The following is a 15,720-nucleotide window of genomic DNA, read 5'->3' on the forward strand; positions in this document are numbered from 1 at the left end:
TGTGCAATCCCCACAAGGCTAGAAGTAGAAACGTATGTCTGAGGAACAGAATTTGCACTGAGGGAAAGAATGACTGCTGCTTCAGAACTCCAAAAAAAAAGTTTATTTATAAAATACTGACAGTTTGACAGGACATGGGACTTCTCGCGGTATATATTTCAAATCAATTTCTTTCTTACCTTTTGTTTAAAAAATAAACTTGCTAACAAGCTATATGACATATAGATATATATTTTTTCTTACAGATAGACACCTGCCATAATGAGTACTCTCCCTATAATTTTTCATTATAGCTTTTAAATCAAAAAAATAAAGATTTGTACCGAGTTTTGTTTTGGGAGTCTATATGGGTGGAGGAAGGTAACACACTTAAATGCTTTGGATTTTTTTTTTTTTTTTTTTTTTTTATGGAAACAGAAAGGAGGGGGTTGTCCCAAGGGGATGGGGCACCTGTGCTCGAGGTGTTGGTTAGGGTGGGTGTCCCTGTATGGGACCACAGAGGCACTCTGGAGCTGGTGGTGGCTGTCTATGGGTCCCCTCTTTCCCCCATTGATGGCCCAGCTGGCTGGCTGCACACGGTGGCACCTTCTCTGTGCGCCACTCGAGAAGGCGAGGGGAACCCCTGCCTAGGGCAGTCTACTGTGAAGTTCTGGCACCTTTAGAAATGCTGTCCAGGGCAGGCATGGATAGCAATGACAGAAGGCCTCAAGAAGCAAGGGCTGGCAAGGCAGCCCAGCTATGTCCTTGTTCCCTCTGACTCACGGCAGGCAGTGTCAGATTTGGGGTGGAGAGGGGAGAGGAGAGGCAGTAGCAGCGTGGGTTTGTAAACTCCCTGCAGCTCTCCAGAGGAAGCGGCTTCTGGAGCCCAGAGCAGCTATTTGGTTAGTCTTGGCAATCTGGGTGCAGAGCCTGCAAGAATGCAGGAGGCAGGCACTGCCAGGAGAGGAGAGAGCAGCCCCAGCGTGCTAAGTGTGGGCTCCTGAACACGGGGCAGATTTCCTCAGGGCACAGAGAGGCAACAGCAAGAGGGCCAGGCGTGCCCTTCTGTGAACCTGTTTCCCATAGTCACAAGACAACAGCCCTGGCCTCATCGGCTCAGGAAATTGAAAGCTTCCCCTTACCCAGGGTCGGTGCCCGCCATACCCTTAGAATACGGCAGGGTGTCTGAGTGGAGTTCTTGGGATCCTCCAGTGCCCAGCAGAAATGTAAACATTGGCCAAGAGATCTCATTAAGCAACCTAGAGTTCCGCAGATGGAAACCTACTGGGTGTCCAGCTGTGGCTGGGGCCGAGTAGGCAATAATTCCCTCCAACCCGGGCAGTGTCTAAACGGAGGGCTCTCACCCTAGGCTTATCTAGGAGTTGTAGTTTGTAATGTGCTCAGCTGCTTGGGTAATAGGCCCCACTGATAGCCCAAGTGCAAGTGACCCAGGCTATCCATACCTCATGGGGATGAGAGACAGCCAAGGGCCCATCAGAGGGTATGACAAGATCCCCTTTGTTAACACACATAGGTGTATGTTCTGTGCATATCTCTATATGCTTATACATAAGCACAAGTTTGCCCGTGCACACGGATGCCAGCAAGGGTTCCAATGAGCACATGGAAGAGGGGGGGGGACCTCAATGCACAAGGTGATTTGTTAAAGGCAAAGGAAAATTGGCCTCCTGTGCAACACCACACACACATACACACACACATACACACACACATACACACACACACATACACACACACACACACACACACACACATGATTTTATTTGAAACCATTCCCACTTCCTCTTTAAAGCTCCCTCACTGGGCTGGGCTAGGCCGGGCTGATAATTCCCTAATGTAAACTCGGGACATCCTTAAATGGTTAAAGCCTCCGAAGACAGGGAAAAAAAAAAAAAGATGAAGTTGTTTTAAAAAAGACATGAGGAACAGACAGTGAGTGTGGCAGTGTGAGTTCATGCAGCCTCTGCAGATGTGCGGCTCTGGAGATGCCAGATGCTGCAGGGGCTGGGGTCCAGCTGACTGACAAAGTTCAAGGTAGCCCTGGGAAACCTGTATCCCTGGAGGGGCAAGGTCTCGGCCCTTTGTTGTCCTGTGGGGACAAGGCTATGCTTCCAGGCTTAGGAGCCTCCCTTTCTGCCTAAGAGAAGTCACTGTGAAAAGCCACTGTTCACACACAGCAGTTAGGTCACCTGCCTGCTGACCTGGCTTCTCACATCTCCTCACTCGCATCCCCAGGGGTCAGGTGTGTAGGGAGGAGACCACATAGGACTCAAGGGTGCTCTTTGACCCTGGCTTCTCTGCCCAGTGAGAATTAGCAGGACTAGAGACTGGTGAGTATGGCTACAGGCTCTCCACTCGGGCCTCTCAACAAGGCCAGCAGTAACTGTGTAGACTCCCAGCAAGTCTGATCCTTGACTGAATTGGACATGCCCCAGGGAAGGCTCTGAAGGAGGCAACCAGGCATCCTCAGCCTTAGGCTGAGCCTTAGGCTGGTTAATGTCCCCAGGGGCCTAAGTCAACCCAGGACATCAGAAAATCTCCTCCCCCAAATCCTTGTGTTGGAAGGCTGAAACTGATGAGAAGTTCAGGCCCCCCGTGGCTTTTTACAGAACTTTCCTGGGAGTAACAGCTTTCCCTCCCATCAGCTACTCTTGTCCCTTGAGCCTATCTAACCCTCCTCTCCTGGCTGGGCTGACCACGAATCTCAATTGCCATGTGCAGTTTGGGCAAAGCTTTCTGGCTGGCCTTTCTTTGGTCCTTCCCAGCTCTGCCTTCACTGAGCTCCGCCTGGGAGATGTTAGGGGGAGTTGAAGTAACCTTTTGTGGGGAAGTGGACCGTGAAAGGTAGCCTGGTCCTCAGTTGTACTAAGGCTTGAAGCCCCAGAGACGGGTTGTCCCAAGCCTCAGACTGCACTCTCCCACCCCCAAGCGTTGTCCCGGAGCTTCCCTACAGCCCAGCACCCACCCCGAGATGGCATGGGATAAGCGCAGTCTGTCTCCCCAAGTCCTGCCTACCAAAGCGGCCATGCCCCTGTGGTGGAACAGATGTGGGACCACAACTCTATAGCCTTTGATTCTTTATAAAGCCTCAGGGCCATGGACTGGACCACCCCTCTGGGCACCTGTATGTCGTGGGTAGAGACAGGGGGCGGGGGCTACACAGGTCTTAAAGTGAGAAAGTTATTGGGCAGAGGAGTCCCAGGGTATCCTCTTAAGAGGGGCCCTTGGACCCTTTTTCTTCCAAGTTCACGGGGCAGATGCATGGGCTAGCAGGAAGGTGGACATTCAGAGGAAAGTGGTGATCTGAACATACGACCTTCCTCCTGCCAGGCTGAGCGTTCTATCCTGGGCACTGTCCTATCCTGGGCACTGCCCCCAACCTGTTGTTTCCTTTCTCTTAGCATTGGGCTGGTGGATCAGAAGGAAACAGCCAAGGCTTTATCCTTGCATCTCTGACTTCCTGCAGGACACCACCTGAAGCATCCCTAAGCATGGAGCCAGCACTTTGGGTCTCCACTTCCCCGGATGGTACCTCTCCTTATCTTGGCTTTCAGGGAAGTGAATCCAAGCAACAGAAGGCTCAGTTATGTGGCGGAGGAATTCTTTCTCTCCCGACCCTTAAGCCCTCTTTCTTGAATTCACAATTTAAAAAAATAATAATAATAAATAAATACATTGTTTTATAGGAACAAGGAAGTTGCTAAGTGGATTCTTACCATTTGATTTTTCTTTTTTCTTTTTCTTTTCCCAAAAATAAGCCAAATGCTTGGTGAAGAAGTTGTACAAGGGCTATGAGCCCTTGGGGGATGCTGAGGCAGGGCGGGGGTAGGGAGGTGGGGTGACAAAGCCATGGGACATCTGCCAGGAAGAGCCGGAGACAGCAGGCAGGCTTCACCTCTGAGCACACACATCCGTCCTTTTTGCAGAGGGGCAAGGATAGCAAGCCCAGAGATCTAGCACAAGCGTGAGGGGTGAAGCTGTTTGCATTTCTAGAAGTTCCCAGATTCCTCAGCCCCACCTGCCTATGGCTCCCTCTCTCCAGGGCCCCAAGCCCCTCTGTCCTCAGCAGAAGTGAGACTATCTGGTCTCCAGCCCTCCACACCGCAAAACAGACCCCAAGGACGTGAAGCCATTGCAGGTCGCATGCATCCAAGTCCTCCCGTGGGTTTCTTCTCCCTCCGCCCGTGCTCCAACCCGGCTTTGCTGGCCCTGGAATCTCTGGAAAAATAAACGTGGCAGGTGAAAAGCTGAGTCGATGTCTTGGTGGGGTTTTCTTGTGTGGTTTCTGGCAGGCGTTTGGGGAAGTGGCAAAGGAGGATTTTGGTGTCTTTTTTTCCCTCCATTCTTTTTCCTCTTTTGATGTCAAACGAAGGATGAGAACCCAGCTATGGGTGCCCGGGAGCCGGGGGCGAGGCTGCTCGGGGGACGGTAGAGGGTGCTCTGCTGACTTGGGGGGTTCGGGGGATTTTGGGGCGTTGGAGTCCGGCTGGCCTTGGGCCGGAAAAGGCTGCCTTGCTGGGTGCTGCTGCTGTTGGGAACAGTGACGTGGTCAGGTTCGCCGGAATCGCTCTCTGTGTAGCTGTAGGCCTGGGCCCGAGAGATGCCTTTCTGTTGACGCCGCCAAGAGTTGTAATATGTGGGGTCACTGATGTAATGGTTGACGAAGGAGTGGGCTTTCTGGGTGTTCGTGTCCACTTCGTACTCGCTGTCACTCCCCTAGGAGGAGAGAATGGGGTGTTAGTGAGGTCAGGGCTCAAAGGCACAAAGCATTCTGGTTCTTTCTCTGCCTCTTTCAGGACTTGACTTCAACCCCTCACTGCCACTGTCTGTTAGCATTTTGTCTAAGCCCCGCCCCACAGTTACTTGGCAACGCCAGGTGTGGTGTGCCTGACTCACTATAAAAGAAGCTGCTAGCCCCCTCCGCTCTCTCTTGCTCTTGCCTTCTTGCTCCCCCTCTGTCCTCTCGTCCCTTACCCCCCTCTCTCCCATGCCCATTCCCCTCCCCTCTTTCCACGTGCTCATGACCGGCCTCTACTCCCCCCTCCCTCCCCCCACCCCTTTCTCTGTCTCTCCTAACCTCTCAATCCTTTCCCTTTTCTATACTATACCATGGTGTGGCTGGTCCCTCAGAGGGAAGGGATGCCTCAGCGTGGGGGGGAAGGGATGCCTCAGCGTGGGCCCCTGGAGGCACGCCCTTCCCCCATACCTGATTATACCTACACCAAACATATTCCTTCTCTCTTTATCTTTTTTTGGGGGGGCGGGGTTCGAGACAGGGTCTCTCTGTGTAGCCCTGGCTGTCCTGGAACTCTGTAGGCCAGGCTGGCCTCAAACTCAGAAATCTACCTGTCTCTGCCTCCCAAGTGCTGGGATTAAGGCGTGGGCCACTACAGCCCGGCTCTCTATCTTTTGGTAAACACAACAGTGTCCCTTCACATACCCTTCCCTCTTTCTTCTGGGAGAGCCAGTATGAGGAGACGGTCAACCAGTGTGTTGTCAGAGCCTAAGGCAGTCTTTTTCTCTTTACTGTACAACAGCTTCAATCATGCTAGGCAAAGTTCTACTGCTGAGCTACCCTGTACCTGCTTTCTAGTTTGTTTGTTTGTTTGTTTGTTTGTTTGTTCATTTTGAGACAGGGTTTCCCTAGCCTGGCCTTGAACTCACTACGCTGCCCTTCATCTTGCAATTCTTCCTGCTTAGCCTGGTGGTAGTAGGATTTCAGACCCATAGGACTGAGCTGGACCTACACAGTCAAATGCTAACCTTTCCTCTTCCCAGTTACTTAACATAAGCCAACCATTTTAAAGTGAGCAGTTCAGCACTGTTCGGCCTGCGTGTGACACTGGGAGCCATCAGGTCTGTCCAGCTACAAATACTTTGGTCACCCCAAAGTACAACCCTGAACCTCTTAAGCCCCCACCTCAATACAACCACCCACCTATTTTCTGTCTTCAAAAACAGCCTGTTCCAATTCTCCACCCAAAGGTGTACACATTATATACTTTCTGTCTAGCACCTTCTTTTTTTGTTTATTGTCTTTTGAGACAAAAGCTCATTCTTCAGCCCAAGATGGCCTATGACGTACTATACAGCCTAGGCTGCTCTCAAGTGTGGGACGACCCTCGCGCTTTGGCCTCCTGAGTTCTTGGAATTACAGATGCCATGCCCATCTGTGTCTGGTGTCCTTGAGTTAGCACACTGATTTAAGGACAGTTTGCATTTCCAGTCCTTGACCATCCATGACAAGATGCTATCTAAAAAAAAAAGTGGGTTTTTTTGTTTGTTTTTTTAGATTTATTTAATGTGTATGGATGTTTTACTTGTATGTATGGCTGTATGCTGTGTGTGTACCTGGTCTCTAGAGGTCAAAAGAGGGCAGTGGATGCCAGAAATTAGAGGTATGGACAGTTGTGAGCCAACCTGTGAGTGTTAGGAATCAACCCAGAACCTCAGCAGGAACAAGGGCTCTTAACCACTGAGCCATCTCTCCAGCCCCCAAAACGCATTCTAACCTGGGTCTGTGCTCTGTGACAAGGGATAAAGTTTGAGCTAAAGACTTGGGAATCCTTGGGTGGTGACAAATGTAGATGCTCTTCCACATATGATTCAGGATAAAAAGTAAGCCGGTTAGGAAACCATCACGAAAAATAATGTCACCAGGGGATGGAGAGATGGCTCAGGGGCGAAGGTCATCTCCCGCCGCTCTTCCTCAGGCTGTGCAGTTCACAACTGCCTGTAATCCCAGCTCCAAGGACTCTGGTACCCTCTTTTGGCTTCTTTGGCCTCCTATGTACATATGTACGTGAATCACAGAATCACATACACACGTGAAACTTTTTTTTTTTTTTAATGTTAACAAAAGCTCCAAATTTTCCTATGATGACTTTGGAGGCCATCCTGCCCCCCATGAATGTAAAATATTCAATTATTCTTAACTCTGTTGTGACATTCTGCGGTTCTAGGCACATGCTTCTTCCGCAGGAGACAAGTCGATCTGAATTGTAAACTCCGAATTGTGGAGCTAAAATTACCGCTCACCCCTCCCCCACCCCAAGCTTCCAGCCATGTTTTGAGAAGGAGTAACAGACGGAGACTCTGGGGAACAGAGCAGCTTGGATGGAGAAAGGCACACTTCCTGACGTGCAGCCCAGAGGTTGCCACCAAGGCTGCCTGGCTGCTACCCAGCTAACCAGCGTCCCTAGCTGGCCGATTCATCGCTTATATGACCCTAAGGATGACATGTTTGTCAAGGAGAGCACTGGCAACAAAATGCAGCCAGGCCAACACCAGTGAGTTTGGGGTGACCCACTGCGTCCTGCTTGACATCTGGAGCAACTGGAGGTGACTTTGTTCCCAGGCCCGAGCCATGGGAGATGGGATGCCCAAGAACGCTCTAGGGGACAAAGACCAGGCAAAGCGCTCCTGGGGAGACAGGAGCAGCTGACTTGGCATTTCTGTAATTAGTTTTCACACCTCTGTGCTTCGATTGTGAATTCACTATGTGAATGCTAAGGCTGTCTTGGTATGCATGCTGCCAGGGTACTCATGCTTTGAGGTACTGTGTTTGTGAGTACTGATGTTGTGGGAGTACTCCTGCTGCATCATGGGTACTGGTGCTAAGTGAGTACTAATGCTTCATGGGTACTGTCAGTGAACGAGTGCTCATGCTATGTGACTCAGCACCGATTCTATGAATACTAAGGGGCCCGTGTGAGCACTAATGTTGCATGGGTACTGGTACCATGTAAGTACTTAATATGTGTGAGTACTGATGCTATCTGAAAGAGAGCACTGATGCCCAGTGAGTACTACTGGTGTGCAGGTACAGGTACTGGTACTAGGTACTGACTGAGTGCCGATGCTATGTTAGTACTTTGTGCGCTGATGCTGAATGCAGAGACAGAGGGTTTGCTGGGACGCAGGCCTGGTGGGGCTTTAGCTCAGAGCTGCCTAATTTTCTGATGTCCGCCATGGCACTTAACTTGCACTTAACTCTGGAACTCCTGGAGAATGAGAGTCCCTTTCTGCCTCCCAGGGAGACAAATGCCCCTCAGCCATTGGCTAATTTACTTCCTCTTCTTTGATCCCAGCCTTCCTCTCCACCTTCCTGCAGTCTAGGCTTCCCCCCCACCCCACTTGCAGCCTCCAAGTACCCATCTTCCCCAGTAGGATAGAGCCCACAATAGACAGCCCCGCCAGTCAATTAACTTTGGGTTCAGGGTAGCACAGTGTGAGCCATTTTGCGTGTGTGTGTGTGTGTGTGTGTGTGTGTGTGTGTGTGTGTATGCACACGCGCGCACGAGCCCAGCTGCCTGCCTGGAACAAAAGACATATAACAAGAGGAACCCATATGCTGAGGCGAGGCCAACACCCTGAGGCCGGAGGTTGGGGGTGATAGTGGTGGTCATGACAGTGACGGGTGTGTGAGGGGGGAGTTCTAGATCATGGTTTGTTACTTCTACAATGCATGAGCCTCTGTGGTCAGAGGTGGTGGCATGGCTGTTGCCAGTCAAGCATGTTTGTAACTGCCACTGGCAGGCGTTCAGCCTTGGGACCAGTCTGCAAAATGGTAGCTCGTTACCTACTAGGTGAAAAGGAGCCAAGCAGGCAGGAGTAGAATAAATGGTATTGCTGGGGAGAAAGAGTGGGGCACGGACAGAGTGCCAATGGGAAGACTCACAGTCCCCTTGGAAGAGATTACAAGGGGCCAGGGATTGGAGACTGCTTCAGTGATGTCACTGGAATGGGTCAGCCCTCCCCACCCCCACCCCCTAGCCAACAGTGGGTGGGGTCTGGTTTGGGGACGGGCTGGGTCCTCTCCGGCTCTTCCAGGCCCAAATCTAAAAGCCCATTTATCTATACTACCTCCGACCAGCTGCTTTCTCTCCAGCACCTACTGGACGCCTGGCCCTCTGGGACAGCAGCCCTGACAGATGGGAAGGCTGGAAGTGGGGGTGGGGGGTACTGAGGAGGTGGAGTCTGAGCTGTTAGCTAGTCCCTCCTCCAGCTCCCCGGGGTCAAGGAGGAAGGGGGGGGTGGTCTTTGCCTCAGACTAATAGGGCAGTTCCCGCCTCCACCTCCCTGAACATCTGTTTCTTTTCAGGGTGGGGGTGGGGTGAGAAGAAAGAGCATGAGGGGAGCCAGGGGCTCCGATTTTAGCTTTCAACCCTCTCTCAGTAACTGAATGCGGCGTCCCGGGAGCGGGCAAGCACAAAGGGGGCTTTCAGGGACCATCCTGCCAGGCCATCTAGCGACTGCTTCAGTTCCCTGGCCTCTTAACAGCTCCTCAAAGCCACTCAATCAGCAATTACTCGGTCGCAGGAGTAGGAGGGCAGACGCCAGGCTGGGGGGGACAGAAGGGGGGGAGGGACCCAGAAGGAGGGCCGATTGTAGAGAAAAAGCTGAAATCCCAAAGAGGGGACAAAGCCCTTTACTTGTTTGCCCATCTCCTTACCAGACTTAGCAGATGAGGAGCTCAGGGCGTAAGAGACAGGTCTGAGGTATGGGACCAGGTAGGTGGTGTGTGTGTGTGTGTGTGTGTGTGTGTGTGTGTGTGTGTGTATTGTGCCCATGTTTGTGTGTGTGAGTGTGTGGTGTACTTATGTGTGTGTGTGTGTCCCTGTTATTATTTTGAGGACTTCAGAGACTAAGAGATCCCCCTCCCTCATCTGGGGTCCTAGGGGCTTTGTTCTGCCTGACCACACTCTGGACACAGGGCTCTGGCCCTGTCCCTTGGATAAGCTAACCTTTGGGGCAGATTCGCTACCTTCTGTAGGGGATTTGAGGATTGGAGTTGGAGAGGTTGCTGACATGCTAAGGGGTCCCTGAGAATCTTCAGAGGACTTCCCTGATGTCCCTGTGAGGGGTCATTTTCAGGACTTTGGGCTCCCTGTGTGAAAGCAGCTTGACGGCAGCCTAGGCAGCTTAGCTGTCTTCTAGGATGTCTGAGGTCAAGAGCCTTGAGGGAGGTTCCTGAGGGAGGTTTGGGATGGATGTTGCCCTCAGAGTCATTGGGACAGACCGAATCCCAGTCACCTGCTCTTCTGAGCGCTGTAACCAAGAGCTTAATGTTGGCCATCTCTGAGTGTCCAAATCCCCCAGTGCCTTAGGGGACATCAACTTGTTACCACGGTGGGGCTGTTGGGCTCAAAATGAGATGCATAAAGCATGAGGTTTGGCATGGATAAGGTATTGGCTAACTTCTCTGTCCTGTGGTATCTTTCTCTCTGGGCTAAGGAGAGTGAGAGACAGACAGGGCCTTAGCTGAGCCCGTTCTAGGGATGGCCCAACCTGATGGACAATAAACAAAATGGACAAAAAGATGAGAAACACTCAACGGCCCTAAGGGAAGGGGATGGTGCACCTGACTCGGACTGGCATACACCAAATGAGTACCCACATCTTCTAGGATGCCCCCCCATCCCTCTGTTACATGCCTTTGGGTAGTGGCTTCCCCCCCAGGTCTCTTCGGTGCCTCAACTTCCTCAAACAGCAGGAAACGGAAGAGAGTTTAGACAGCCCTTTCTCCCTACAGTTAGTAATTATGGCTCCAGGATATTTAAGAATCGAGACATGTGGTTATGTGTGCACAGGTAGCCCTCTCCGTCAGACCATAATAGGACAATAGGACGTCACAAAGCATCTTTCGCTTACTGCTGCAGCTACCGATGGGTCTGGTGTTATTCGAACCTGGGACCCATAACCCTACCCCTAATTCTAAATCTGTTAATATACAGGCAATGCCACTGGCCTGTTCTCGGGAACCCAGCAACTGGTTATGTCATCATCTACCGCCACCAGGTGTGCTAGGCATGTGCTGCAGATAAAAGGTCCCAGCACCCACCCCAGACTCTGCCTGCATGATCAACTTCTCTGCCTCCCTCTCTGCATGTCGATTTCCCTGGCCCTGTGCTTTGAGACCAGTGAACTCGCCCAAGAGCTGCCTCCAATAAACCTGCTTCTATACTTTTAATTCAGCTTGAATTTGGCTTATTTTGTTGGCCAGAGAAAACCTATTATCTGGTACCATTCATTGATGTGGACCAGTGGCTGTGGAGTACATATCCCAAGGAAGGAAGCAGTGAATCAATGAATGAGTTCCACAGAGACAGGAAGCCAACAGTCATTACTTCAATGTGCCTGACCTGCATAAAGAATAGGAAAGGTAGAACAGGGAGTTGGGGGATCTGGACCTTTTGAGGTATGTATGACCGCTGCCCCCTACCCCATACCACAACCACTGTTTTTTGTTTTAACCTAGAAGTAATCATAATGCCATCAATACCTTCCAGGGATTCAGAACATCATGTACCCACGATTCTTAGGGCCCATCCTGACTCCTAGTAAATGCTCCCTACCCTTAATAAATAGATGTGACTGGTCCCACATATCTTCTTTAAACGTTTTCACATAGATTTGATTTTTTTTTTAATTTTTTTTATTTTGGCTTTTCTTTCTTTTACCAGGCTGGCCTCGAACTCAGAAATCCGTCTGCCTCTGCCTCCCAAGTGCTAGGATTTAAGGTGTGTGCCACCACTGCCTGGCTAGATTTGATTTTTTTAAAAATGAGCTTGAAGCCGGCCAACCACGATCCTGCTAGGAACTGGGTACTAAGATGGGAAGACAGGCTGCGGGCTTAGTGTTTCTCCTCCACTGAGATTATTTGTGTGCTAAATATACCTATGTTTTTTTTTTTTCGCTACTAAACTTGTGCTGTTATTTTGAAAGTGAGTTGGAATGCAGCCAGGCTGCATTTTTAGACATTTCACCAAACAAGCCACAGACAAATTTCTTTGGGTGTGCCTTTCCTGTGCTGGGGGAATGGGGCTGCCTCCAGCACCTCTTGAGGCATGGCCCTGGGTCCTTGGGATGAGCCAGCCTCTGCCTCTGGCCCTTCACCCACAGTCCTCTGGGGGCCTTTCTCACACTGCATCTTATCATAGATGTTTATTTTTAAATCAAATTGACATTTTGTTTATGACTATCTCACAGGGTAGAGGCTGGACAGACTTGTATCAGTTTGGAGAATGAGATTTGGGCTGTCTGACTCGGAATATGAACCAGGTTGCACAGGCACACTCATGCACAGGGGACTTGGGGGAGGGGACCCCTCAAAGAGGCAGCAATTCTCTCAGAGTCACTGACGCTGAGGGGGAATGGTTGCCAATCCTCAGGGACCTGCACTTGTCATCTGCCTAGGACAGCCGTCAGGGTGGATACGTCACACCCCAGACCCTGATTGATAATCCAGAGAGCTCTTGCAGGGCTATGTGCAGCACCAGGATCTGAGGGCCAAGGTTAGCTGCTCTACCTCCACATGTAATCCTGCAGACCCCAAGGAGCTCCTGGAGGGGAGAGGGAGGGGGAAGGTGTCAGAGCTGTATCTCCATTGCCTACCTCCGTGTTCTGAGAGTAGGCTCAGGAAATAGGCCAGAGGCCAGTGATATAGTCCAGGGGTAAAGTTCTCATCTAGCAAGTGGGGGACTTCGTGTTCCATTCCCAGGACCAGAGATAGGGAGAGGGAGAGAGACAAGAAGATTTGAGAGAAGTCAGAGATAGCTTCTCCCTGTGATTCTGCTGGAGCTGTCCTAAGCCCTAGGATGATGTAGAAACACAGTTCCCATGGTTGTCAAGCCTAGGAGTGCAAAGAAAGCCATCTAGAGTTAGGGTTCTGTGTTCCTGGTAATTACAGAGTGGTAAAGCTGTCTGCTTGGGGTCCCTTTGGTGACACTTAAGAGCTCCGGGATGTGGCTATTTAACAACAGCTAGGCAAACATTTTAATGACAATAATGCAAGTATCACACTGGGAAGAGGAGCCTGCTCAAACCACACACCCACCTCTGAGATGCTAGGGTCCTAGTGAACCAGAAATCTGGGTTCTCTGTGGTGGTCCTAAAGCCAAATGTTTGGTTTCCAATAACACTGTTAACAGTTGAGAGACCCGATTCCCAGTCCGTGCCTTTTCCAGAGCCTGTGAGGAGCCAGGTACCACCACATGGCTCAGCTTCATCCTGCTCAGTGTACCATGCTACCTGCCTTGTGTGTGTGAAGGGCTACTAACGACCCTCCCAGTCAGAGCCACTAAGAGACAGGGTAAACTCCATGTCGGTCGGTCTCAGGCACCATATCACACAATCAAGTGCTATCTTTCACATGAACACATCCCCCATAACAACAGCCCTTTGGAGAGATAGAATGTGTATCCAAAGCTGGGGGGGGGGGTTAGGGAGGGTGTGAAGTGGGTAGGCATGTGGAGCCGATGGGAATAACTTTCAGTGCCTAGAGCATGTATTGCCTTTAGTCTTTAAAGGTGGACTTGATTTTTTTTCCTTTTCCTTCTTCTTCTTCTTCTTCTTCTTCTTTTTTTTTTTTTTTAGAGACTCCTCAAGTAAAACAAGACTCAGAGGAGTGATGAATGTTTGCTTCGCTTAGATGGCTCACTGGGCAGCGCAGAAAACTCTTTAGAAAGTCCCATAGGCAAGGCTTTGGGGATAGGGTAGAAATAAGGTTCAGACCCAACTCTACAGGCAGGCACAGTGTAGCCTCTGGCCCTGACACTAAGGAGCTAGAATCCCAGGCAGTTGCACTTAGTGAACTCCAGGATGGTCTTGGATTTCTTGCTCCATCTCCCCAGTGCTGGGATTATGGGTGTAGCTGGTATAAATGCTGCTAGAGATGGAACCCCAGGGTCTACCCAATGCTAGGTAAGTACTCACCTACTGAGCAGCTGGAGACTGAACCCCAGGATTCCCACATGCTAGGTAGGTTATTCATCCACTGAGTTGCTTAGACTGAACCCCGGGATTGCCATATGCTCATCCGCTGAGCTGCGTCCCTAGCCCCTCTATAAGTTACTCTTCGCCTCAGCTCCAAGGTTCCTCTATAAATCTGAGTTACTGAGAACCTGGGCAATGGGGGGGGGGGGCTCTGGTAACTGTAGGGGTCCAAGCTGTCATGTGATTCCTGTGATCCAGACCCCATTTGCTCTGAGGCAAACTCTGAGCAGGGCTCGGAGGTGGTGGTGGCTGACCCATGAATGACTTCTGGAAAGCTTCTCTCTCTCCTTTGGTCTCCATAGTCAAGGAAGGAAAGAAGGGAGGAGGGAGAGGGAGGAGGAGGAGAAGGAGGAGGAGAAGGAGGAGGAGAAGGAGGAAGCTGGCTGTATGATGGGATGCTGTTCATCCCTTCATCCCCCATTTGGTAGCAGCCACCACCAGTCTAAGCTTGGATACTTGTGCCCCTCACCTGGGAGTCAGAGATCTCCGATGGCTTCTCAGTCAGGCTGCTGCTCTCGGCTGGGATGAGGTCATTGTACTTGGTGACATCTTCATCCGAGTAATGTAGGCTGCCTGGACTGGGCCTGGGAGGGGACCTAGAAAGAGAAGGGAATGAGGCTGAGGGTAGGCTCAGAGAGGTCTGGAGGAGCACAGGCCATCAGCCCCTCCACCCTGGGTTCTTCCTTGGGACCACACTGTGTTAGCCTGTGCCTTAGAGAAGATGGGGCGGGGGAGCTTAGAGGAGGAGAAGGAGAAGAAAAAACAGGATGCCACACTGAAGTCCTTGAACATACAGGACAAATGGAATGCGTGTCTATGTGCCTGGGCACATATGTGTATGCACAAACATTACTGAGACCAGTTCAGCTTGAATCTGCCTTGGTGAAAACAAGATTTTTCTCATTCCCATGGGGGCATAGAACCTGCAGGCCTCTATGTGTGTGTCCAATGAGTAGGAGGGGAAGGGGCACAAGGGGAGGTGGGGCCATGGGTAAAATGCCCCCTTGTTCCCCGTGGCAGGCCCGGGAGCCTGCTCAGTGGGGCTGTGGCAGCCATGCCAGGCTTGGGTGAGTGTAACCACAGCTTCAATTGCTTCTTTCTTCGGAAGGCTGGATTGGCTAGGGATGAGAGCCTGGGTGCTCCGCCCTCAACCTTCCCCTCCGCTCCCTTGGAGAAGTACACATGGCTTACCCTTGCAAGAGAAGACAGAGGGGAGCTTTGTGAATTCGCTCAAAGAGGTTGCTTCCCCACCCCCAGCCTGCTGCCTCCACTGAACCGTGAATGTCAATACGCTGAGGCTGGAGACAGGAGTCCCTTGGGCTGTGGCCTCAACCTCCCTTGAGCTTTTGGGAGCATAATACTCCCCAATCCTATCAGAGGAGGACCAGGTGGGCCCCAGGAGCATCCCTGGCCCTTGCGAACGGGCAGCCTGGTGGCTTCAGGAGACACTGGAGTCAGAAAGAAGTCAGGAATGGGAGTTGGGTCCCACCAAAATGGCCTCTACTTTTTTTCATTGCTTTGAGCTTTTGGGAAAGGATCCCGTTTGATGCAGGCTGGTCTCACACCGTAGGGAATTGAGGGCTGACCTTTCAGTACTGAGCCTCATGGTTCTACCTCCCAAGAACCTGCCAGGGTTACAGGTATATGCCAACACTTCCAGTTTTCACAGTGCCAGGGATCAAACCCAGGGCCTCAAGCATGATAGGCAAGCTCTCTAGCAGCTGAGCTATATACCTCAAGGTCTTCCCACGCTAACTGCTTCCAGAGACTGGGGGATGGTGGCAGGACCTTGACTTTACTCCAATAAAAGTAAGCCAGCCGGGCGGTGGTGGCACACACCTTTAATCCCAGCACTTTGGGAGGCAGAGGCAGGCGAATTTCTGAGTTTGAGGCCAGCCTGGTCTATAGAGTGAGTTCCAGAACAGCCAGGGCTACACAGAGAAA

The 15,720-nt window shown here is 51.2% G+C and overlaps 1 protein-coding gene and 1 long non-coding RNA gene across 2 annotated transcripts in view; one reads left to right on the forward strand and one right to left on the reverse strand.

The window, feature by feature from the left end:
- Window positions 1–80: 80 nt before the first annotated feature.
- Window positions 81–15,720, reverse strand: part of Sdk2 (sidekick cell adhesion molecule 2) — a 292,689-nt gene continuing 277,049 nt past the window's right edge. The window contains exons 43-44 of the mRNA XM_031354086.1: window positions 14,246–14,430; window positions 81–4,716 (exon numbers count right to left, since the gene is read on the reverse strand). Of these exons, the coding sequence (XP_031209946.1) occupies window positions 4,363–4,716; window positions 14,246–14,430 (539 nt within the window). The 3' untranslated portion in view covers window positions 81–4,362. The remainder of the gene's footprint in view (window positions 4,717–14,245; window positions 14,431–15,720) is intronic.
- Window positions 9,390–11,274, forward strand: LOC116079059. The gene is made up of 2 exons (XR_004113740.1): window positions 9,390–9,512; window positions 10,737–11,274. It is a non-coding gene; the product is annotated as an uncharacterized LOC116079059 (long non-coding RNA).

The sequence above is a fragment of the Mastomys coucha genome, unplaced genomic scaffold, assembly GCF_008632895.1.
Source record: "Mastomys coucha isolate ucsf_1 unplaced genomic scaffold, UCSF_Mcou_1 pScaffold5, whole genome shotgun sequence".
NCBI classification, from domain to species: domain Eukaryota; kingdom Metazoa; phylum Chordata; class Mammalia; order Rodentia; family Muridae; genus Mastomys; species Mastomys coucha.